Below are 25,687 nucleotides of genomic sequence, written 5' to 3' on the forward strand. Positions count from 1 at the left end.
AAAAAAAAAGAAAGAAAGCCACTTTTTACTCCGGCCTCTCCTCACGCACACACATTCCTCATTCCTCTCCCTTGCACAGCCCTGGCCCACACCAGCCTGGAGCGCAGCGCCCGCTGAGCTGCCCAGCGCGGCCGGTTCGATGGCCGCAGCCCCCAGCGCCCGCTCCGTTCCCACCCGCCGGAACGCCTGCAGGGGTCACACCTCTTGGGAGCCACCACTTAAGAACATCAGAATCAAACAGGAAAAAACAAAGCACAAGCAAAAAGAGAAGCAAATCTTGACCAGACTTTGTTCAGATATGGACATATACGCAGCTGGGTGTCTGCTGATATCTTTAATTAAGGAGCAGCTCTTCAAAAGCTCATCCTCCTACAGCTGCAAATACAAAGGAGTACCAGATGGCAGGATATTCAGGTGTTCCAGGACCTCACAGACTTTCAGGAGAACCCAGGACTACTTAAAAATCAGCCATTTCATGGAGTGCCCAAGCATAGTGAGACTTGAGGAAGCAAGAGCAGGAGCAGCAGGTTTAAGAGGCACAGTCAGTACTGGAGCTCCACCCAGTGGTCATTTTTTATCCCCTTGGATACAGAAGCCATCCAGTTTTCCCTGCGGGAGAGAGGAGGCGGATGACTGGGAAGCTCCTGTACCTCCTGTGACACAAACCATACAGGAACATCACAACTTGTCCAAGCTTAACTGTTCCCAGTGTGCAGCAGAGGGCAAAACTGCAGGCCCTGCTCAGCGCTGCAGGATGACACAACCTAGCTCAAGGGAGGTGAGCACCTCCGAGAGACAGTGGTATCCTTACCAGGATTTTGTCTTTCTGATCTCTTGTACATTTTGCACCAGCCTGTCTGTCCAGTTCACACAAGTTGTAAAGGAAGCAGAAGAGTAATAAAGGACTTTCTAGTGTTTCCTCTACTGACATTTCAGAAGCGCGCCCCAAAAATGTTTCCATCACAAGGTTATAAATGTCAAGGAAATGCTAGTTTTCACCTACATCTTTTCATGAATCAAGGACGTAGACACCTGCTCTTTGGAACCAAGATTTTAGTGTCTGAGGAGTTACATCTCCACAACAATTACAAAAATGTTTCACAATAAAAACCAGAGAAAAGACACGCTTCTGGCATCTTTAGGGAGTTTCATACATCAAGTAGTTTAAAAATTATCCCTTGAATGATCATGTGAAACTCCAATTTACCCAAAATGCTCGGCTAGCCACAAAGAGTTTTCTTTTTGCTTGCTGTTGAACAAATTCCCCACACTGACCACTGCACACCTCACGTTCCTGTCACGGAGCATAAGGAACATCAGTTTTGTCTCATAGGGACTAGCAGCACATTTACAGGGTTCCTGTCACTGTCTGCTTCTGCATCATTCTTAGGGCTCTTTCTTTTAGACCAAGATACGTGATGCATTTTGAGGCTCCTCAGAGGAAGACCTGAAACACAGCTAACAGCATGAGAAAGGTAAGCTGGATCTCCAAGAGCTTTAGCCCTGCTATCTGCAGATGTGGTGGCAATCGACTACCGACTGTGAGCGCACGCTGCCTTCAAACAGCAAACAAATGCCAACACCTTTCCCACTTCTATTGCAGATTAAAAACATACAGCTGCCTTTATTACTCCCAAATATTTTGCTGTTACACTTTCTAGTGAAAAAGAGTAACAAACTGTCCAGAGAAGGATCGTATCTCAAACTCTGAAAGAAAATAATGTATTAGTGAATGAACTCTCAAGAAATTATTTGCGTAAAAGTATGTTCTATTTACAAAAGTCAGCTTGTTCTTCAGGACAAGTAAAACCACTACTGCAAATAAAAGAGAAAAATCTATGGAAATGCCTCATCTTTGAAATAAACATTTACAAATGCTTTTTTCCATTTAAGCTACTAGAAACATTAAGACAGTTGAAATTGAGTGCATTTTGCATGCAGCTAGAGTACGAATTACATTGTTGGACTGGAGAGTGTCCGTTCTTATCACTGTCAATGATACTCTTAGGCTCTTTTAAAATGTCACAGCCTGGCTATTACCTTAGGGTCTCAAAAGGAGGACATGGATCTTCATTAACAAGTTAACAGTTTCTCTTCTTTCTGCCTTTAAAAGGGGCATCCTGATTGTCTTCAGAGCAGGAGAGTCTGGTCTTGCCCAACGTGGGGCCCTTTTCCCTGAGCTTCCTGTTAGGGTTTTGCTAGGCATGATGACTGTTGGCTGGGTGGATCTGCAAGTCCTTGCTCAGCTCCTTCCGTCATAAGGCAGAGTTCAGAAACTCGAGAAGCTCTGCGCGATTCCGGTCTCTCTGTAGGGCACAAAAGGAGAAGTCAGGGATTCCACAAACCTGTACTCAAAGGGCCATGGCTGCCTACGTCTCCTTGTGCATGGCAGGCTGCACAGCCGATGCGCTCACATTCCAGCGGCTGGATATTACTAGCTGCCAGCCAGCTGGGAACATCTGGAGCAAGCGCCAGGCAGCAGGTACCCAGGAGAGATGCTGCACGAGACAAGGTGCCACTGCCACAATTTCCACACAATTGCCACAAAAAAAAAAAAAAAAAAAAAAAAAAAAAAAAAGCTCCAAATAGTTAAAACACTTGATGTTCAGTTCAGCATATTCTTGCCTAACCCAGGCAAAGAGTGAATATCCTTGACACGTAAAGTTTTAACAAGGAGGTTACTGGGACAAGGCCAGCAAAGTCAGATTTGGCATACTTTAGCATAGACTCCAATGCCACCAAAAATAGCTTTGACTAAATTTAGCTCAGAATGCTTGCATGTATTTTGGCATCTATGGTATGAATCATCATGCCAAATCAGAATACAAACTGGACACCTCACCAAAGTAACACTTCACACATACCTACAAGCATGAGACACTCTTGTAGGTCACTCTAAGGGGTGGAAACTGCTGAAGAGAGTCTACTTATTATTTGTGCACTGAAGCTCACCACTCCTATCTATAGCCCAAGGTCCCTCGGGTTGTAAGTAAAAAAAAAAAAAAAAAAAAAAAAAAACACCCAAAATAAACAAAAATTTAAAAAAACAACAACAACAACAAAAAAAACACACAGCAAAACCTGACTGCTTTGAGAGAATGCATGAGTATGGGGATCTAATCTAATGTGAGTGTCTACACACTCACAGACACAAGCAGATGAAAGCAGCAGTTACCACACCTGATCATAAGAGACTGGAAAGAGAGGTTGACCGGTAAAAGCAGTGCAAGTTAATGAAAAGACTCAGACCTAAGCCTAGCAGTCAGTTAAGCCTAGCAGACTAATTCTGAATGCTCTACACAGGCCTGTCCAGCCATGCACAGATACTCCAAGCCCATGCACATATCACAAAACATTTGACCAAAAGAATGAATTCAGATTTCTCAGCTGGCACCACAGCCACCTAAAAACCTATATGCAACTTAAAACTCTTAAGTGTCAGATCTATTCCTCTGAAAAAGACAAATATTAGAAACAAACAACAACAAAAATATATGATTTTTTTCGGACACAGAGACTATTTTCAACCATCACCTCTTTATCCTTCTTCGTCTTCTTTATTTTCATCTTAATTTTCTTTCCTGTTATCATGCTGTAGTTCTCATTCTTCTTTTTGTTTTTCAAGAGCTAAAATGAAGTCATACATTAGAAGAAAGTAAGTTTTGCTTTATGTTGAAATGTTACAAATCTTAATGTTATAGAAGGTTAAAAAAATAGTCTAATCATTCCCAAAATAAAAAATGTTTTCATTTAATTACATAGATGAGAAATATATGATGTTAGATGCACATGAACATACCTTGGAAAGCTGGACAGGTCCTGCCTTCTCCTTCTTTTTCTTCTTTTCTTTCTTTTTCTTCAATTTGTTCTCCTTTTTCCTTTTCTGCAAGTAAAAGATATACATTCCAACTGTTTACATGTGGAAAAGGGAATATAAACCATGCCAAAGTAGCATTTTACTGCCCTGGCTAGTCAGACAGCCGCTACTGCTGCCCTTACCACTGCTGAAGATGTGCACAGAAGCACACAGAAAGCAGTGCTGCAAGGCCAGCAAGCCTTAAGATTCTGAAAAATATGCATGGCATGATTCATGATTCTATCTCTTTTTCTAATGTACTCCAAATATACAAAATTTCAGAAAAGAAGGTCCTATAGAAATGATAAAATCACAACAGTGAGAGCCTATTACTATCTTTCACTGACTACAGAATTTCATTTCTCTTCTAACCGAGGACTGCTCTAAATTCTCGATGACACAAATCTACAGCCTGGCAAAAGGAACGTTAAATTCTTTCTGCTTATCATAAAGTCAAGTTACTTATCAGCCAACTTGCTATTGCTCCCTGAAACTTGCTTCACAGGACTATAGCAACAGGCAAAGGCATTAAATCTGACATAAGATTTAAGGTTATGACGATCTATTTTCTGTTAACTGCTTATTTCTCTCAGCAAACCTTTACCTTTTTGTTGTGTTTTTCCTTTTTCCTTTTCTTTGATTTAGATTTAGGAGAATCTAAAAAAAAAAAAAAGCAATTTGAATATTCTGAGATTTGTTTTTACATATAAAGCATCTAGAGCATAAAACATACGAAAGATTCTATATGAAGTGAATATATAAAAGTCTGAAATTAGTCCTAAGAAATGCAATGCATTAGCTTACAGCCACTTACTGATCTAACATGGACACTGAAAATACATGATTTCCTCAGAGAGTACTGAGTTCACAAATAGGAACATTTTCAAGAAATGGTGTCAAACGCTTTGAATCAGTCACTGAAGTAAGTGAACAAGTCTACTAATTCCATATGGACATTAAATTCACTTCAAGAAAAGTGGAACAAAGTCTTTATTAATCTGTGGCATTTTTAATGCCCCAACACCAAGTTGTGTACAAGTGAATATGGCTTAACTGGGCTAATAATGTCAGTGAACACACTGAAAAAAAAAAAAAAAAACACTTCAGTGCTTAGCCTAATGTATCATATTCTAAAAGGGCAATTTGTTTGCTTTACTTACAATAAAAATATTTTAAAATAGAACATCAAAACAATACACTTTTTAAACAATCAGCATTATGTTTCCCTTGAAAACAAGGGTGGGACCCTTACAGAAAATCTGCGCTTACTTTCACACTGTATGTTTTTCAAAGCAAAGTCACTCAGAGTTAAGCATCAGCTTAATGTGAAAAGTCTGAATCCTACAACAATTTGACTAAATGCCACTGTACTCAGTCATTAATGTACCTTCCACAAGTCCTTATATTTAAATATTTGAAATTTCAAGGTCCAAGTAAGACCAAGACAAAAACTTTAACTTAGTCTAGATAGCTGAAGTAGAAAAGCATCTATATTAATTTTATTAAAAGAGAGTTTTAAATATATATGGTAAATTATTACAAAATAACATTTCTGTGAATGAAAGAAAATGCTTTTATTCCCGAAGGCATTTAAGTGAACACAGGAATGCGACATGCAGTGTGTAAGGAGGACCCTTAATACCATCGCAGGTTGTATTGACAACAGTCTGAATTGGCAGTATCTCTAATCATCACTGTGTAGCAATTTTGCTGCACCTGAAATAAGCTGTAGCTGTTCCTAAGACAGTGATCAATGGCGACCACCATTTGTGCACACTGAAGTACCAGGGCAGCTTACCTCGGCTGCTGGAAGAAGACCTCGATGATGAGCGTGACGAGGAGGAAGAGGAGGATGTTGTGGAGGTACCAGAAGATGATGTGGATGACACTGATGATGATCTGCTCCTACTACGTTTTCTTTTCCTTTTTTCTTTTCCTTAGGATGACACAAGGCAGCAGTGACAAGCACGCAAACAAGTGTGATGAAAAGACGACTCTTCACATGAGTTAAACGCAGCAAACCTCTATCTTTGAGGGCACTTCCTGATCTCTCCGTGTCATTGTCTCATGCCATCAGCAGGCGACAACGCTGCCAACGACACTCAAACCCGTCCCCTCACCTACAGTGTGGCACAGGCAGCAACACCAGCACGCAGCAGCGCGACACCTACCTCGGGCCTTCAGCTCCTCTTGCGACGTTGCGCACAGCGACCTGCTCCGCTCCTCCTTCCTGCTGTCCATGCCTGCGGACACAAGCGCATTCAACACCTTCGTCCCCAAAGCCTCAGGGCAGCGGGAGCAACGGGGCAGCCTGGTAAGACCCTTCCCATTCCTCACAAAGCGCCTCGCGCGCTGCAGCAAAGCCTTGCTTGGGGCTCGTAAACTGGGGACAAACCCGGGGCTTCTGTCACTTCTTGTGAATGTGAAGCTACAGAAGGGGTTTGGAGGGTTTTGTAAGCTGTTTGTTTGGGTGTTTTTCATGTGTGTGCGTGGGGAGGGCCTGCAGCTTCCCCGAGGGCTCTCGGCTGCCCGCAGGCCCACGCGGAGGGCTCCTGCTTGGCACAGGCCGAGCCCTCCACGCCGCGCGGGCCGCTGAGGGCGCCGTCCCGCGGCTGCGCTTCCCGGCGAACCGAGAAGCTCCCAGCGCCCGCGCCGCCGTGCCCCAGTTCCCCGGTGTGCCGGGCCGGCCGCACTCACCGCCGCCGCGGGCCGCCCCGCCCGGCCCCGGCCCCGGCCCCGGCCCCGGCGCCGCTTCCGCCGCCGCGCCGCGCCGCCCCGGACGGAGTCGCGCGCGGGAGGGACCGTTAACGGCCGCGCCCCGCCCCGCCCCCGGGCGCGTGACGGGCAGACGCAACGGCCGCAACGTCGGTTACTGCGACGCGTTCCGCGCGCGCGCCGGGGGCGTCTGCCCAGAGAGGGGCCTGCCCCGTGGCGGGAGGAGCCCGCGCAGCGACAAATCTGTCAATAAATACATAAAAATACTCTTGTGCGCTGGCGTAGGGGCACTCTGTGCTCTGTGAGCTCCTACCTACCCACATACAACATCACTGAACAGCTTTTTGTTGTCTTTTTCCATGCAACATCTAGCTTCTTCCATAACATCCATACAATACAACATTTTTCTTTCTTTATTAAGAATGGGAAGCTATTTAAAATCCAGCTTACAGTAGTAAAAAACCTTGAAAAACTAAACACAGAACTTGCAACTGTTTTAACAAAATGAACACATTTAAATAAAGTTTGCTTTAGAAAATTGATTTTTCTCAACTGATTCCTTATAAAACAGGCAGTATTTCCAAAGGCATGTTTCCATTGCCCAGAATGAGTCATTTGTGCTTTGAAATTTTAAAAGAAATATCCACGGGAAAAAAACAAAACCAAAACCAGCAGGTCAGTAGAGGAAGAGAGATTGCCATATAAAACTAATACGCTTCCAAAATCCCTCCAAGGACACACTAAACACCTACCAACATCACAAGGCCATCACCTATTCTAACACTTAGAAATGGAGTTTTAATAATACTTAGCTCCTGTCATGCTCAAAATTCTTCACAAAACACTTAAAGACTCCTAACACTTCTGCAAGTATTATTATTATTATCCCCGTTTTACATTTGGGGTGGTGGAGACAGTGAGGGGTAGCAATTCCCTTACGTACAGGCTGTGCTGTATCCCTCTTGCCTTGGTTCTCTCAAAGTTCTTGATCACTTTCTGTATTTTACACTTAACACACTAAAGATTTCTAGCAAATACGAGCACTACGTTTCCAACCAGATTAGTAGTTATTATTCCAGTTGTGCTACTTGGACAGTTACATGGCTAACGTTAAAGGAATAATCAACATGAAGCCCACATCAATGACTCATAATTTATGTCCCACCATGCCACACCATTTCACAACTAGCTTATTCTTTATGCAACAAAGTACTCTGGACATCAGGTCTGATTCTCTCCGTCGTACAGACGCAACATGGCTGTTACAGTCAATAGGGACTGCACAGGGGAAGAAAATTTGGCCCTCAGCATCCATCCTTGGGAACAGTGAAAACCCCTACAGTGGTGTGGTATACACGACGTTGTATGGCAAAAAGGATATAAGTACCATATAAACTGAAGCAGTGCTGAAAGGTGCTAACTCACCAGAAAGCATGGATAACTTAGTATGGATAACTTTACCTCCTCCAACCCCATTTTGAAAATATTTGTGTCTGAATTATGTCCTAGAAAACATACAAGGAAATAAATGCCTAGTAATGAGATTTTAGATACAAAACAGGGTATTTTGCCTTCACTTCATTATCAATCTTGAAATTGTATTATTTCAGGTGATATTGGCAATCTGCACAGAAAGTCTGGACATTTTGGATTTTGCCACATTTGCCTTCTTCTTGATTTTTCTACTTTATTCTTTGCACTCTGTGACCCATTTTGTTTGTTTGTTTGTTTTTAGCCTGCCTAGTTTACTCTTATTGTAAATCCAACTTAATTTCTTACTGTCTTTTGAAAAATACCAGATTTCTCTGCCACTGGACTGCAGGAGCAATGGGATATGTTTAATGTTTCAATACCTGATCTGTAAGATGACATAAGAGACAAAGAATTCCGTCACTTATAGCAACAAAATGACTGATTGTGCAAAATTAGATCCCTCTCACAGGTTTCTGTAAGGCTTTTGGAAGGCACATGTATTCTTTGTTACTTGTTTCCCAGTGCCTGAGCTTAGTGTTTTTATTCTGTCTCCAATAAAACATGTACAATTCATGCACTTCGGTGCAACAGGGAAGGAGCTTGGCATAAAAATTAAGATCTTCAGAAGTATTTCTCAGTTCTCAGTAGCTGTATTTCCTTTTAACACGTACTAGCTCTTCACTACCAGCAAGAACTGGGTTCATCTCCTAATCCGTTTTCTCCCTCCACAATCAAACATTCAAACTTCTAGCAGAGGGGAACAGTGCATGTAACATGGGACTTTCCACTAGCAGATATCCAAAGCCTTCTGCAGAGCTGGGAGGCCAGAAAAGATTTATTTTGCATGGGTGTGTGAGCAGAAATACTGCAGCTTCACCCCCTTTCTTCCAGCAGTGCAGCCGAGAGCTGTCAGGCTGGCTGAGTACCCCATTTATGGCCATATCCTGAGAGGTGACAAGTCCTTTGACTTCAAAGGGGGGACTGTGGAGGATTATCACCAATTGGACTCAGTCCCAAGGCACTAGGCAGGCACAGAGATGCCATTAGCAAAGCTATTGTGAGCTGGGGTACTCACTGCAGCTGCAACATCAAGGTTAGAAAAGCAAGAGGCACTGGCACCTTCCTCTGGACTTTCTGGAAAAGAAGAAAAGGGGAATGCAAGATCCCTGGCTAAGGTTTCCCCTGCCTGGCTGAAGTTATTCTCCCTGCTTCAAAACCTCAGGCAGTTGAGGGATCATGACACATTAATTCAGATGTGCTAGCACTGAAGTGCTTCCATTTCAGACGAGTGAAATGCAGACTGTGATGATGGATGTGATAGTTCTGAGTCACTAACGGGAACCCACAGGCCTGCTTGGGCTCCAGAAGGTTGACTGGAGGAGATTCATCCCAAAATGATGGGATTGTCTTCTGATGGGAGCCAAACACTCACCCCCAGCACGTACTGAGCAGAGTCAAAACCCTGGTGCGAATGTATGTTCACAGCATCAAACTGGACTTACAGCTGCCCTAAAACCAGTCTTGAAAAAGTTAAAAAACAAAGGTTGACACTTTGGCAATTCATTAGTTGTTATGCAGTCGAAAAGCCTCGATAACCTTATCAATAGCTTAACTAGTGGCAATTCACTATTGCATGGCTGGTGGTCACCAAAAATTTCTGAATAGTCAAATCAGTCCCATTATCAAGATTTTTTTTCACAGCTCCTCCAGATCAGTTAAATCCACAACTACTTTCAAGAAGAGAGTGTCATCTTTGATGTAGGTATTTTTTGTGTTCTCTAAAACAGTGTGTGGCACGAAGCGTGGACAACCAGAGGCAATATTCATTTCTCCATCCGGCCTTTTGAAACTGCTGCTGTTGGGGTCAGCTCTGAAAACTTCCACAATGTGATTTTTTTTCCCGCTTTGGTCCAAAAGCATAAGTGTAACTTTTTGCTTGAAGGGCCACGGCAGCAGCGAGTCAAACTCCCCTCTCATCACAACGAAGTAGAGCGAGACGTGTGTTCCCTTTCCAGAGCCATCCCCATTCAGATAAGCTCTCGCACACAACCTGTACCCGCAGCGGCTGGTGTAAAAAGGCTGGCTGAATATAGAGAGGACACGGCCTTCCACTGCTTCTTTTTTCTTCATCTTGTAGTCCATGATTTTCCAGATTAGCTTTCCATTGTAACACGTGCCTTCCAAAAGCTTAAAGCGTTCTTCGTTTTTATTGAGCTGTGCTTTGTGAATGTTGATCTGCAGGTCGTGCTTGTTGGACTGACCTTCCAAAACAACTGGGGAAAAAAGAGAGAAACATTCAGTTCAATAAAACTGTGAAAACACCTGATACAAAGAGCAACCAAACTTGAGTTAACAGTACTTAATTACTCAAGACCAAGGCTGAAGACTAAACTGTGGCATTACATCCAACAGCTTCTCAGAGACAACTAACTTTCTAGGCCAGGCCAGTCCACTCAGCCTTTTGCCAATATTATGCTCGAGTCAAAATAAACTCTTAAATGACAGTAGCAAAAAGCTCCATTTATCTATTGGTTAGTCCTACTCTGGAGATATCACCGAGAAGCAAAATTTGCATCTGGATTCCATGGTTATAGAAACTCTTTATTTGGACTCATTTGCTGCATATATTCATGTTCTGGTAACTAATGGGAGTTCCACCCTGGCAAATGCTAACATTATCAGACTGTGACAGGAACCACGTGAAAATCAGCATCAACTCTGGGCCTGACTCACCTAAAGAGGGAACCTAAAGTAATGCCATGGAAGAGAAACAAGATCCTAGCCTTGCTGCACATACAGCAGCAAAGGATAGAGCCTGGCCTACAAGAGCTGCCTTTTCTGTTCTAAAGATCCATGTTGATGCCCACTCTGGTGCTGAAAACCACATCTGACCTGACTGTTTTCCATCCCCTCCCACAATATACTCTTTGATCTACAGTGAGTTTTCTTAGGGTAGGGGTCGGAGGTAACATATAGCCGCTGGGATACAAGTATGTTTCCTCTCTGATTCTGTTGACTTCTCTCCCAAATCTCAGCCTTTACTTTTCATTGTACTCTTTTGCAGAAGGAGCTTGGGAAGCAGAAGAGATCAGGCTGCAATGCAAGCAGCTTGTCATGAAGAAAAGACAGAAGCATCCCCAGCATCGAGGCTAGCCGTAGCACTGAAACAATCGAGGAGTTTTCGTTAAAGTCCATCCATGTTACACAAACATGCTGTTTTAATGCACAAGGCTGACGTTAATTTGCAAGGTTCACATCACACATGGTGCGACTATTAAAATCCACCAGCCTCACCAATCCCAGCTCCCTGACCTTGCAGTGCCACAGGAATTCAGAAGCTGATGCCTCTAGTAACACTGGTGCATAAGGAAGGCGCGAGGATTGAGTACTCACCGCCACCAATTGGTCTTGGGAATCATGAAGAGGAAATCCATGACCAACCAACAGCTACAATTAACTGACCTCTAGCACTATCATCAAGTCAACAAAAATCCTAAAGCCATGCAGGAAAGAAACAGAAGTTTCCCAACATACGTTCCCAACATACCTAAACGCTGGTCATATGTTTCCATAAGGGCAATCTTCTGTTTTACATTTTCGATTGTGTCAAACAGGGGTCGCAAGTCTAATTTACTTTGTTGCTGGTTTGCCATTTGTATTAACTGTTTTACTTGTGACTCCAGGCGTGCAGATTTATCCAGGTGACTGGCAAGAGCCTTCCCAATTAATGTCATTGGCAGCGAGGGAGAAGCAGAGACAGACACATTCACAATTAATCACTTCATTTGAAATAAGATAAAGAAGTCTTTAATAAAAAGTCAGCACTATTCACTACATGTTATATGCAAAAATATTGCACAGGTTGCCTTTGGGACATTTCCAAATGCTCCCTCATGTTTAATTCAGCATCTCCTCACTGAGAATTCATCCCCGATTCAATCCAATTCACACTGCGTTGCTTCATTCAACCAATTATTCAAATTTACACCTGCATAATTGCCATGGGGATCTGTCCATGCAGGATTTATTCAGCACTTTTTGCCCAAGCCAGACAGCCAAACTTCTTCATTGGGTAAAATGAAAAGATGATATTGTAGTGTAAAAATACGTGAAAAGCTCGTGAAGTGTTTGAGAGAGAGCATTTGTACCATCCTGCTATTAATGACAATCACACCTGGATAAACACATTCCAGGATGCAGGAAAGCAATGGGACAGAAAGGAGAAATAAATGTCTTACCTGTGTGCTTACCATCAAATTGTTGTTTTTTCCAAACAGCTGTGTAAACTGTCTGAATTCCTTCTCACACTTTTTAATTGCCTCTGCAAGCTGTTGGATTTTAATCTCTTTACATTCCAGACTCTTACACAAGTCAGATATCTACAGATGGAAAAAAATATGCATTAAAAAAAAAATGAAGATAAAGCAAAATACACAACAATCACATGAAAATGTATGTGACCATGTAGGAAAAAAATGGAAAAGTTTACCATGCAAATACTATAGCTAACTACATATAGCACTAATTCATTCATAGTTAATGGATAAGTACTAATAAGTACTGAATTCTGCCTCTTAAATGATATCATTGCCCAGGTTGCAAAGCAAGATTTCTGGAAGCTTCTCCGCACTACGATGTGAAGTTGGATTAGGCCAGAGATGAGTTGAGAGGGCAGTAGTTATTCCTGCACGTTCACAGTGTTCATGCTGGGCTCTCCGTGCAAGCCCATGGCATGTGCCGCTCTCCCATGGGCTGTCCCCTGTGCTCCCCATGGAGAACGTGCACATGTGGGACCTGCAGTGCGTGGGGGACCTTCGGCACCCCCGGCACACCGGGGACTGGATTTCAGCTCTGCACAACATGCACAACAGTCCTGACACCCCCTGGAAGCACCTCGCAGTGCGGGTGCGTGTGTGCGCTAGCGCTGTCTGTGCTTGCTGGGCTTCCACGTCACTCACTGGGGCAGAGCCGGTGACAGACGTCAACTCAGCCCAGCAGAACAGCAAAATTCCTCAACTTTAGCTGGGCAGAATTTCCAGGTCGAATAAAAGATGATGTTTCCCAAGAAAACCATAAGGTAGCCGTATTTCTTAACAGCTCTGTGTAGCAAGAGGTACTAAGAGACTCATACCTTCCACCTCCGTCACAGACTCTGCTCTCTGATAATGTGAACCTACATGCATGTATGTTTCTGTGTATGTATAGATATATAACATATGTATTTTTGTACTGGGCTCTAACAAGTAAAAGACATGAATGAGTGAGGAGAACTGAATCTACAACTACAGCAGATCAGCGAATCGTTGTGTTTTGGGGCACATATGTTTAAAACAAGCAAAAGAGTAGGTTGACCATCAGTTGGCTGCATTCGCGTTGGCAGCGTTGGGCCTGTGCCCTGGGTCACCTGCTGGGAGCAGCAGCAGTGATCACGCAGGGAGCAGCGCTTTCGAGCTGCTCTGCTAGAGGACACGGCCAGCAGCTGGTGCTGCCTCTGCAGAGGCTGAGACAGGGGCATTAAGAGGCTCCTCCTCAGTGTGTTCCTGCCGTCCGGGCAAGCACTGGAACGTGAACACTCCCGCTGCACACCTGGTGCCCACCGTAACAACGGCAGGAAGCAAACGGGGTGAGTGGTGGCCACAAGCCTCCCACCGGGCTGGCAGAGAACACAAGTCTACCTGGCTCCACCGGAAGGGCTTTTCCAACGTTTTTAGTAGCCTTCTAAAAGATAATTGAGCTAAAACATACAACAAATGCAGAATCTCATAGCATCCCATAACCAGCCAAAAACTGCTGAAGAACGCCCCACAGTATGACTTGCCTGTTCTTCCAATCTGGAGTTCTTGTCCAAAATCTGCAGCATGTGTTCCCTCAGGGCATTGTTTTCATGCTCCGCAAGTTTTCCTCTTTTAACCTTAGTGAGGTGGAGGAAAAAGTGAAAGAATCTAGTGATATGTTAGACAGATTTTGGAAAATGTTTAGTAAAAGAACGCTATTGATGCAAGAGTTTTAAATGTCTCCTCTGTGCTTTGAAAGTGAGGGAATGGCAGTCCTGACTTATTGCAATATCTTAGTAAATACTAGAAGGACTTGTGAGAGAACAGAAGGAGTTATTTTGGTAAATACTCTGACTGATTTGGGAGACAAATCTCAATCCCAGTGCAAATAAAGATGTACGGAACAATACCTTTACAAGGCAGCCATACTGTTTATAGGGACAGTCCACTTCAGTCTCAGGACACACTGTCTGATGGTTTTCAATCTGCACATATTAACAGAGAAAGTGGTAATGAAATAAATGCTAAATAACTTCCTGTGCTGGTAAAATCTAAATATCTGAATAACTGATGAATAAAGGCCAATGTCAATAGACCAACGATCATGTAAAGGGGAAGATGAGTGGTCAGAGTCAAAAAGCAAGCCAGGTGATCCACTGGCTCTGCAATGCCCATGTTCTGCAATGACCTAACACCTCATTCATAAAATGAGACATATCACTTTTAGGGCAAAACAAAGAAAATACTTAGAGCAAATGAGTAAACCTGTTTATTGGCATGATTCAACGCAGTCTATGATGTGATTTTCAAATTTCATAGAAGAGTGCAGTTTGCTGAATTATTATACCTGAAAAAAAAAATTACCTCCTTTTTTAGGATTATCTGTGAACAGTTTTGGAGGCAAGGCACAGGATAGTCAGGACAATCATTTTTTTCATGATTCTGTGTGGAGAAAAAAGAAACAAAAAAAGGCAACAATTTATTATCAGACTCAAGTAACACCATATCAAAGATGATACACGGCATATTACAGGCAAGAATAGGCAAATATACAAAATTTACATATTAATTTATTCTTGCCTGCAACGTACATTTCTCTATTTTTATAATGCAGTATATATAAAGGAAGCTATTAATTTCTGGCATGCAGAAAGTAATCACAAAAAATACAAGTGCAAACCCCATACCAGATTGCTCTTCGTAAGAGAGCTACAGCAACTGGCAGTATTTATTTTACAAATTTATTATGCTTTTTCCTTCATGTTCTTGGCCAAATGCTGTTCCATAATTTGTAAAGCCTCATTATAATGCTGGAAACTTTTCAGTGTGCAACATTAAGGAAGCAAACATGTGCTATAGATTCCCAGCAAATGTTTTATGACCTCACCTTCATGTTGATTAAGACTACATATGCATTACAGTACTGACACATTTCTTCTCGAAATTTACAGTGCTGACTTAAGTGATCTTTCAAATCTTTCCGAAGAATTTGATCGCAACACCCATCATTTATGCACTGCACGCTCTCAAACAGGCACTGCTGAAGATGCTCCTGCAACATGGAATAGTAAATTAATACAGCAGAGGAAGGAATACCAGAATAGGGTATTCACTGGCCTAGAACACACACAAAGCATTTGGCAGGTTGCTAACAAACTCTACACACTCTTCCTCAGCACTGCCTCAAAAGCAGAGTAAGCAGACGAACCTGCAAATCCGAACAGCTCTTTCTTTAATTTCCGCTTTTTACTGCATTAACACACAAGAAAAAGCCAAAATGTCCGATTCCTCTTGGCAAGCAGCTGTGAGCTTTCACGAAGCCTCCACCTGAGGGTGTCCAGGTGCAGACAAGCTGCGTGTGATGCCAAGGCCACCTGTGAGCTCACCCCTTGGGCACCGCTGAGCAGCGGAGCTACGATGGCACCGGGCTAGGGAGCCCTGTTGAGAGTGTGGCCTGAGGCCAGGCTGAGCATCAATCTGCTGGAAGCTTCAGCATCTTACCTATTAAGACTCTCCTGAACTCAGAAGAGACAGATGCATCACAGCGAGATAAAACCAAACGGTTCTTGTTATATAATTGAAGATAAAGCTGGAGCAAACTTACAGCTATGATACTTTCTGTTGACATTTGTTTCATACAAACAGGCAGGGTAAGTCATGTTCTAGGCACTTAAACCACATTGCTACAATAAATCTGAAGAGAATCCTTGAAGTTGACCTTATAGCACACATCAGAGTTTGTATGAAAATCAAAGGCTTCCAAATTTGGTCAAGTGAACTGACCTGATATCGTCCAAGAATTACTTTTGAGTTGCAATCAGGAATATTTTTGCAAAACACTTGCAAGTTAAGAACTTCTCTTTTGCAGCAGTTGTCTTTGAATACCTGTGAAGAAAGTAAGTTAGTCTTCACATGAGGTTTTTTAAGATGTTACAAAGAACATAAAAAGACAGCAAAACATCCCAAGAAACCTTTTAAAGACAGATGTGAGCATTCCATAACCACAGGGATGGTTCTTGACAATTCACCTTGAAAATGTATACTAAAAATATAAACAAAAATGTTTATGTCAATTTTCTATTCCTATGAGGAGCACTATAAAGCTGTTCACTGCTGCATTACTCAAAATTTGCACAGGGTAGGAGACAGTGAGCAAAAACAGCAACTTCATATACTAGACATATATGACATATAGACATATAAACAGCAACTTCATATACATAGACTACAAATTCCTATTTGTGAGTAGAGAAAGAAGGAGATAGATGAAATTTCACCAGAAAATATATCCTGGCAGGATCAAGTAGGTAACATACTTTTAAGGATATTTAATCCTTTCCAAAAAAAAAAAAAAAAAAAAACTGTAGCTTACAAAATAAGAAGTGTGAACTTGTCTTTTACTTCAAAAAGTAACCAGAAATTGAATTAAGTCTGCAAGACTAATGAGGTGTACTGAAAAGACTTAAAGCAGCAAATTAAAGCCTGGTGAAAGGCAAAGGCAAATAAACAAGATCCCCCAGCAAGATGGGGGATTAAGTAGTAAGTAAACAAACTCTCCACTAAAAGAAACATTGAACACCAGAGCAGATTTAAAACTCCATGAAACTCTTGGCCACTCCACAGGAAAATACAGAGGACTAAAATGACACGGGATATAAAATAAAGCTTTAGCTATGCATCCTTGCACACTTTTTCCCTTAACATTGTCCCTGCTCTGTCCCTGAGGACTAAGAGACTAAGATCTATGTTTTCTTAGCTTTCTTGCTAATAAGATTTTTCTTCTTTTTATTTTTTTTTCTGTGGTGTATGTTGACTGCTGAAGCAGCTGCAACTACAGCCACTTACCTCATGCATCTTTATTGTTTCTTTGTCGACGGGACAGGTGGGTACTGCATTCAGTTCTCTAGATGAAAAGAACAGCCACGTTAATTCCCAGAACAGTTGATTTCTTTTACAAAATAGGGCCATGCTAACACCTGGCTTTGGAGGGGATCAGTAGCAGGCATTTCAGTGTTAAGGGAGAAAATCCTCAAAATGCATTTGGTTCAATTGCAGTACTGCAAGGTGTAAGTGGGAGGATTCTTTTTAAGAACCTTTTCAAATTGGTCAGTAATACCTTGCAGTCTGAAACGAAGTATCTGTGATTTCAGGATCTATTGACACATATTTCTTAGTAAAGTCAACGAATGCTTTATACCACAGCGATATGCAGCCTGAGACACCAGGCACATTCTTGTGTGTTCAATTACCCAAGAAACATACACCTGACTGAAAAAGAGCCCGTGAACTCAAGAGTTTCAGAACAGAATGCTAAATCAGGCATACCCCCAGTGATCGTAAGACCTCTATTTGGACACCTGCCTAAGTACCTGACAGGTGGAATGCAAGTGAGAACAGCCCTGTTATGTGAAAAACTGAGGTGAGAAATACCAAACCCTGAAGACAGGAGGTAGTGAGAGAAAAAAGTATGTATCATGAGTGCTTCGAGGAGGCAATATGAGAGAATATAATTCTACTTTTGCACACCTGACAACAGTTCTATGCAAAGCCTCCAGATAACCTGAATATTTTGCATACACAGTGTTCTTTCTTCAGATAATCCTTATGCAGCCTATTCAGAGCAAGTGTAAGAACCTGTAGGTACAAACAAGAATAATGCCACCACTTCTTCACTTAGGCAGAAAATTTTTCAGTTTCCTACATTTTAGTCACTTTCATAACAAGTTAATTTATGTCAGCAATGTTACACTAAAATAAATGCTACATACTGTTCTCATGTCATAACACTATTTCCTTTTATGAATCAACCTTAAAGTCATGCAAAAATAAATCTTGGATACAATGTGTTTTGTCTACATCCCACTCACATGGGATACCCTAAGAACCAAACCAAACTTCAAAAACACATTGATCTGGCCACTACAAAGCCAAATTCTGCTCACAGCACTAAGAGGATATTGAGCTGCAGCAGCGTAACAGAAAGCAGAGTTTGTGCTACAAGTGCTAATAAGAGTTTTTTTAATTAAGAGGACTTTGTTACTCCCCGGCCATCTGTTGCTACCAAATGTCAGATCTGGAGCAATCCCCCAGGCTGCCTTCAGACCAGCCTTTGTCTAGTACAAGCTGAATGTTCCTGGCCACAACAATAAAATCAGCTCAGATGATTCCTGTCTTAAAAAGCTCCCCAAAGCCCTACAGTGAGTTTGAGAAAACGCTTACTGAGGTGCTGTCCATGGAGAGGCGACTGTGAAAGATGGAGTGACTAACACGAAGCATCTAAGATATGTAAGTGTGAAGGTAAAGTGTTAAAGCCATCTACATAATTAAGTTTCTCTGTAGCTCTCTTGGCCAAATTCTACTGCAGATGGACCAAGCGACACTCAAAGAATTTCCGGACATGTCTGTGGGATAAACACATTTCATGGGCAGATAAATCCCAAGCAGGTGGATGCCGGTAACCTTATGATCTCACCGTGGTATCAGATAATATAAACAGCAGTTCTGCAACTCCACTAAAAGCAAAAAAGTTATACCAAAGCAAACAGCTTTGATCTAACCACTGGTACAAAAACCATTAGAGTTTAATGCAGCAAACTCACCAGTGACAGACAGAGCGTCTTCGTATCCTAGACAGCACCTCACTCTAATGTGCTTAAGTTTGCAACAAAAAATTCCTTACACTGACTTTACAAACATAAAAGCTTCCATGCACTTGTCCAAAAGATCCCATACTGCTGGCCACACCAGGTAAGGTTCACAGAGGCATCTTTTAAGCACTGGGAACGCAGTGACCGAGTTCAACAGCCTTTCCACAATTCCTGTGCTTTTTACCAGCTCATTGCTACTATTCCTGCAGTTGACTGAGAGCCGATTCATTCCCTGCGGACAGAGACGGGGCTGGTACTAACCTCAGGGAGAGGATGCACTGCTGGCAGAACCGGTGGCCGCATCCCGTCTGGTGCGGGTTGCGCAGGACGCGGCGGCAGCGGGCGCACTTGTAGCGCTCCTCCAGGCTCTCCACAAACCGGTAGTCGGCGTCAGGTTCGAAGTCCAGGGAAGCACCGCTGCCGGAGTTCTGGCGCGCAAAGATGCCGGAGAGACCAGTGCATTCGTCACAGGCCATGGAAGCTGCGCTGGAAAAGCAACGGTGAGAAGAAGCCTTTAAAACATTTACAGGCAGACCTGCTTGGCTGCAGCTTGCAGCAGGCTGCTGCTTATCTGAGGAGTTTCCTTCAGCAGATTTCGCACGGAAAGGCTGCATCAGCTGCAGAGGAGCAGTGAAAACCTCAGAGAACTGCAATAAGATGCACCCTTCTTTACGTGACTAGCCCCAAAACACCTTTTGGAAAGAATTTCACGTGAAAATTTTCCCCCAGAAGAGAGAACGTCTTCCTGATTTTCCCACCAGAGCTGTTAGTCTCAGCAAAGTCAAACCCGCCACAGACGTGGCTGGGGACAGCAGAGGTCACGGTCTCAGCCCAGTCCTGTCAGCAAAGCCCACACTTAACGTAAAGGCCACCCACGCGGCCTTACTCATTCATTGCAGTGGGTCAGAAAGAGCACAGCGTTGTGGTTAGCAGCAAGGAGCACACAAAAAGGGGAGCAAAAAGAGGTTACCTTGGGTTTTGGTGCAGCAGAAGCCAAACCCTCTGAATGTGCCCTGACACGCCACGTGTGTGCCAGGCCCGGTCCACACGCGCCCCGCTCCTCCCCTCCCAGCAAGTCCCTCTTGGTGGCACCAGCAGCGCTGTGGGAGCTGGCAGAGGCTCCTCTTGCCAGAGCAGCCCAACGGGGCTACCACGACCTCCAGGACCTTGTGGCTGGCGTCCAGCAGCACTGACAGTGCTCCCCGTGCCATGCAGGCCCACCCACGATCCTGCATCCCACAGACCACCGGGGATTTAAATCTCCTTTGGGTTTTAAGCGCTGAGCCCTGCAAATGGGTCTCCCACTGCTCTGGTACACGATTAGGGACAGCTTCTCTTTCTCACATCAACCAGGGACACAGTCCAGAGGAGCTAAAAAACCTAAATCCTACAAGAAAACATTTTTTTCTAATGCTTTTTCTCATTTCCATAGCACCCAACTTCTTGAAGGAGGACGTAGCACACTTGATGCTAAGGATTTAGCAAGTAAATGCTGCCCTCTGTAAAACTGAACCCAAAAAATCCACCAGTTTTTGTCTCTTGGGGTTTGTCTTGTGTATCATGTGCTTCTGGTTGAAGTAAACAACATTATAAATATTTTAAGGAAGGCCATAGAAAAGGCTAAGAAGAGACATGATTACCAACCCAAAATACCATCTAGAAACTCCCTTACATATACCTCTTTGTAATTAAATCAAACACATTTGTTCCCATTTCCTTCTGAGGAAAGCATACATATTCTATACACTTACCAAACATGCGGCTGAAATGAGACCCCTTTTCTCCCTAAGGTGCACATATCCCTAAGACTTAACGTGCACATATCCCTCCCCCCAAATATATGTTAAAAAAAAAAATATATATATATATATATATATATATATATATTCCTAAAAAGGAGCCTCTGAGCACCTCGCTGCCCCAGCTTTTGCCCAGGAAGGCTCCCGCTCCACCTCAGCTGGCTCAGGGAGCCAGTGGGAGTTTGGGTCTTCATGGGGTTGGCCAAGAGCCCCGCAGCAACAGTAGCACCTTGCGCCCGGGCTTCCCTCTTGTTTCTAGTCTCATCCTTCAGGCAGTATTGGGGCTCAGGCGATGCTCAGGACAAGTGGGAAAAGGCCACTTTGATACGCTGCTGCTCCACGGAAACCATGGCCTACACGAGGCTCCGCGCGCCGGGGCGGTGAGGGGACGCGGACGGCGCGTGCCACGGAGCGCCGACGTGTCCTGGGCCGGCGGCCGAGGCTGCTCCTCCGCTTGTGCCTTGGAGCGCCGGCGGCCGCCTCCTCGGAAGCGAAAGCGGAGGCGAGAGCGCCCTGCGCGAGGGCGGGAGCGCGCCGGGCCGCCTGACTCAGCTTCCTGGCGACGCGCGCGCCGCGAGCCCGGCTCTCACTTCTGCGCGCCGCACAACCGCCCTTCTCCGCGTGCCCCACACGCAAACTGCGAGGCTGCCCTCAAATCCCACAGCCCTGGCGGGGTCCTGTGGCACAAGGATGCTCATGGCACAGGCGGGATGCACACGGGGTAGTGCTGGCAGTGCAAGGCCACTGGAAAAGCATGGGGTAAAACAAACGCTCTGCAGACACGGCAAATCCACCATCACTTTCGATATACATCACTTCTGTATATCGAAATAAACTGAATGGATCCTGGGCTCATGTTAAAGAGATAGCTCGGATCACTAGAAGTAAAGCCAAGTCTTACAAACAGCCACCGCACAGTGGGACCTCAACAAATCTGTGCACTCACAGACTGACTGACTGCACCTGAAACACCTTCTTTGGCATGTGTGGGAAAAAATCCAGGCTGGAAAATTCTCATAACAAAAATAATCTGTTTAAAATGTAGGCTATCCTGTCTTAACTACCACCACAGCAAGGCGAGGCTCAGCATTTTCTATCTAAATGGTCCACATTTAGTTTATCTTATCACTCTCAGTAAGACACAAGCAGCCCATGTTAAAAGGAGGAAAATCAGCACGGTATCACTAATTAAAATGCAGCTGTCACGCAAACGCTCTTCACAACCACATTAAAGCAGAGGTGCTCCCGTGATGTCCCCTTCACGGTGGTGCTGCCGGTCATGGCCACAAGCAGCCACACAGGAGGAGAAACCACACAACACCTACCCCACACTGAACCAGCCTGGACAAAGAAACGCTTCTAACATCAAGAATGTGCTTACTACACTCAGGAAAACAAAAGTCTCTATAATGCTGTATTTCTTTCCTAAGAGCCCATGCTCTCCGTCATGTTATACCAAGCTCCCAACAGGAGATATCGGGTTACCACAGGAGTGCCAAGGGCAGCAGCCCCTCGGGCCGGCGGCAACGCTGTGCTCAAAATAGACCAAAACACCCAGCAGGGCAGACCCGAGCCTAAGCACTGAGAGCTGCTCTGTCTTTTAGACAGAGCAGGGCAAGTATGAGAGCTGTTATCACAGATTTGGTCATCTTGGACCAAGGAAAAGAGGCCTCCTGGTGCTGCTGCGTAGCAAATAGGTGGGTGGTGCTGGCCCAGTCCCTGCCTGGTCCTCTGTGTACATGGAAAGTCGTGCCTGGCTGCCTTCCCAAGCTGCAGTATCACTCGGCAGAAAGCTCCGTCGCGATTCCCATGCACACAGCGTTTCCAGGATGTGCACGCAGCAGAGCACGGAAAGAGATTTCTACTTGTGCTCTCCCACATTGAGCTCCAGGATGCTCCTTTGCTCCATGATACTCAGTAGGGACAAGGCTTAGAAGACTCTCAGCCCCTGCCTTGAAAATTATCTTTTCATGGTATATCAGAACTGTATGACTGTCTTAGTCAAAATGTGGAAAAAAAATGTAAAATTCAATATACTTTACAATTCTTTCTATTGGGAGTTGATAGAAACATAATGGAGGGGAATTTAGCTTGCATTAAATTTACTCTTTCCAAACTGCCTTACGACCTAGGTAGGTTAGCTGTCTCCAGTATTTTAGAGTTTAAATAACCCAATTATATGACTTTCTAATAATATAAGGCTCCTCCACAAAAAAAAAATGCATTTTGGGAAAGAAAAAACCTCGACACTTAATATATAGACTTTTAAAGATAATAAAGTCTGCAAAAGGGCTATAAATATCAAGACACTTTAAAACAGGTACAAATTTAAGATACAGTAGATTATATTGAGTCAGCTGAAAGCAACTCCATATAATCGGATGCCCTCTGATGTCAGCGCAGCATCATCTTTGTCCTCTCAAACACGGAACAGTGACAGTGTTTTGACCAGCGACAACGAAACGCTCTCGTGGGTCTCCCCTGTGGGAAGGATTCCGAGTGCAAATCTGTGGCTTCTTACCAGGGGAAAAAGATCCTTCGTTGCATCAAAGCTGGCTCCCCACTTGACCGCAGGGCTCCCTCCTGGCAGCAAAGCCCAAAACTGACCAGCCGGCATCCAGCAGCGGAGATCCCAACTGCAGCATCTCCACTGATCCCAGCTTGGGACCACAAGGATGCCGCTGCAGAGGGCAGCAGAACCAAATTTCTTTTATACAACGGCAACTTTCATTTCATTCAAATCCCCGTATCGCCTCACTCTAAAACACACTGAAAGCAGCATCGGTTTGCTAATCTCCATAAGCAAATTTTCATTAAAGAGGATATGACTGTAGGGTTTTCTCTGCGTAGATTTACTGCCAAGTAGTACAGTAAATTCCCATAAGACTAGACTTCATCATTTTTACAGGCATGGGTACACTCTAATACAGGCAGTATTTTCAAAAAATAAAAAATACACCCGTATAACTAACAAAGTGTAGCTGGTGCTGAAGTACTTTTGATTTTCTGACCTTCTGGCATATTTGCTACATTTGCTCTCCGATCATTAATTAATGAATTTCTATTGTAATATCAAGAAATCTCTCTACATTTAACTAACAAAAGATTATTACAACAAATATTTACAAGATATCTTAACATATTTGTTCTGAAAATCCATGCAGTCACTCTCCATAAAGAGATTCAAGATCTATTAAAAAAAAATCAGTGAAACACTTAGTACTTAATAACCTACCTAGCTAGGAAAAAACAAACAAACAAACAACAGAAAAACAACCCTCCTTCCCTCCCTCCGAAAAAGCTTTTCAATATCTCACTATCTGCAAGTTGATAAACACTAATGCTCCTGAACAAGATGCATAGATCTCCCTTGATCAGGCCAGCCTACCAGAAAACAGAGTAATTTTAAATTTGTCAGTCACTTTCAGCTTCTTGATCCATACTTTTTACTGCCTTCCTTATCAACAACACAACTTTATATTAAACACTTCCCACTCAATCCTACTTAATACTTGGCACCCACATGAGTTTTCGCAGCTCTTTGTCTCTTCTGAGGAACTCAGCCCAAGACCCTTCAGCTTCTCCAACCCTATATTAACAGACCTGCACGATTTTCTAGCATCCATTTGCAACAGCTAATGCCCAAAGAGACATTTTAAGACATGGCAAGTAATTACAACAGCACTAGACTCCTACCAACAATTAAAAGATACTTTTCGATAGACCCGTACCTGGAAACCGTAGCTGATCCTTGGTGGGGAGAAAATGAGAGCAGGCGCGAGCGAGAGTGTGCGAGCGTACGCTTTGTGGTTAAGCAGTGTGAGCATTTTAAACCAGCAAGGGAGTGGAAATCCCCCAGCGTAGCTTTGAAAAGATCACGTCTAAAAATGTTTCAAAGGGCTAGGACAACCGACAAGCCATTGAGAAGCAGTTTCCCTTAAGGTGCTGCAGTGACTGCAGAACTCATTTCTTGGAGCTGCATAAAGCTACCAGGAACTTTTCGCACAGTTCTTGTTTTCACATTATAGCATCACTTGCAGAAAAAGAAAGGAGTATGCGGTGTGACCAAAGTAAAAATAAATGCCCAGGAGGAAACATGGGAGGATGCAAGGAAAACCAAGGCCCTATCCTGAAAAACCCACGGGCAGCCCTTAGGAACACAGGTGGAGCAACTCGTTTTAGGAGAACTGGGGACTGCTTATGCAGGGAAACGGCACCGGCTCAACTTGAAGTCATCACAGCAATTGAAGTCACCCTGCACGAACTTGCTCCAAGGTGCTGCGTGGATGCTTGACATCTAAAGCAGCTTGCCAACTGGTGTAAAACCAATTTTATGAAAATAAATGCTTATATGAGGTTTGGAACAATTAAAGCGGCTGCACTCCCTTCTGATTTTATACCTCAAACTTAACTGCATATGCAGGAGTCCTGGCAGACCCTTGTCTCCACAGATTCTCCGTGTGTTGGCCTCCTTTTCCCAGGCAAAAATGCATTTCCCTCACTGCAGTGTCACAGACTCAGTCTAAATCCTCACTCATTCCTTATTCTCCTCTGCTGCCTCCCCTGGCTTTCTATTTGTATCTTTTAATTTTGTTTGGAGGGTCAGGAAAGCAAAACTATCAGCCTGGGTATCAGGCCTTGCTTTGCTTGGCCAGTTAGATATACGTGATAACACCCTTTTTTAATCCCTAAGATATCTACAAAAGCAATATTTTAGAGGATTCCAGACATTTAAGGTACCAGTCTTCCAAAGAAAGTTTCCATCCTGTAGAAACGCAGCTCATTAGCTTCTTCCCTTTAATTGCAGGGCATTCCTAACCTGATTCAATCTCCCCTGGTAGGAGGCAAGGCCACACAAGGCCTTCACAAAGCCAAGCAGCTCTGCAAAGGACTCTCCATGAACCCAGGTGTCCTAGGAGGGAG

At 43.7% G+C, this 25,687-nt stretch overlaps 1 protein-coding gene and 2 long non-coding RNA genes across 4 annotated transcripts; all 3 read right to left on the reverse strand.

Moving 5' to 3' along the window:
* Positions 1-1,597: 1,597 nt before the first annotated feature.
* On the reverse strand, positions 1,598-3,585 carry LOC112955168. The gene is made up of 2 exons (XR_003250844.1): positions 3,535-3,585; positions 1,598-2,306 (listed from the first exon to the last, which is right to left on the reverse strand). It is a non-coding gene; the product is annotated as an uncharacterized LOC112955168 (long non-coding RNA).
* Positions 3,586-4,481: 896 nt separating this feature from the next.
* Positions 4,482-6,094, reverse strand: LOC112955162. The gene is made up of 3 exons (XR_003250843.1): positions 6,028-6,094; positions 5,655-5,792; positions 4,482-4,513 (listed from the first exon to the last, which is right to left on the reverse strand). It is a non-coding gene; the product is annotated as an uncharacterized LOC112955162 (long non-coding RNA).
* Positions 6,095-9,259: 3,165 nt separating this feature from the next.
* Positions 9,260-19,444, reverse strand: TRAF5 (TNF receptor associated factor 5). Of its 2 annotated transcripts, none has more exons than XM_026048410.1 (10): positions 19,227-19,444; positions 17,164-17,221; positions 16,102-16,203; positions 15,206-15,370; positions 14,683-14,760; positions 14,229-14,303; positions 13,863-13,955; positions 12,295-12,423; positions 11,592-11,760; positions 9,260-10,317 (listed from the first exon to the last, which is right to left on the reverse strand). In XM_026048410.1, exons 1-10 carry the CDS (start codon positions 19,439-19,441, stop codon positions 9,740-9,742), a joined length of 1,662 nt encoding a protein of 553 aa, XP_025904195.1. In that variant the 5' UTR covers positions 19,442-19,444; the 3' UTR covers positions 9,260-9,739. The 2 variants fall into 2 exon arrangements, with proteins under 2 accessions (XP_025904195.1, XP_025904194.1); XM_026048409.1 differs by having other exon boundaries at positions 9,722-10,317; positions 12,283-12,423.
* Between the last annotated feature and the right edge of the window lie 6,243 nt (positions 19,445-25,687).

This window comes from Nothoprocta perdicaria, unplaced genomic scaffold, assembly GCF_003342845.1.
Source record: "Nothoprocta perdicaria isolate Ctin4 unplaced genomic scaffold, notPer1 scaffold_54, whole genome shotgun sequence".
NCBI lineage: Eukaryota > Metazoa > Chordata > Aves > Tinamiformes > Tinamidae > Nothoprocta > Nothoprocta perdicaria.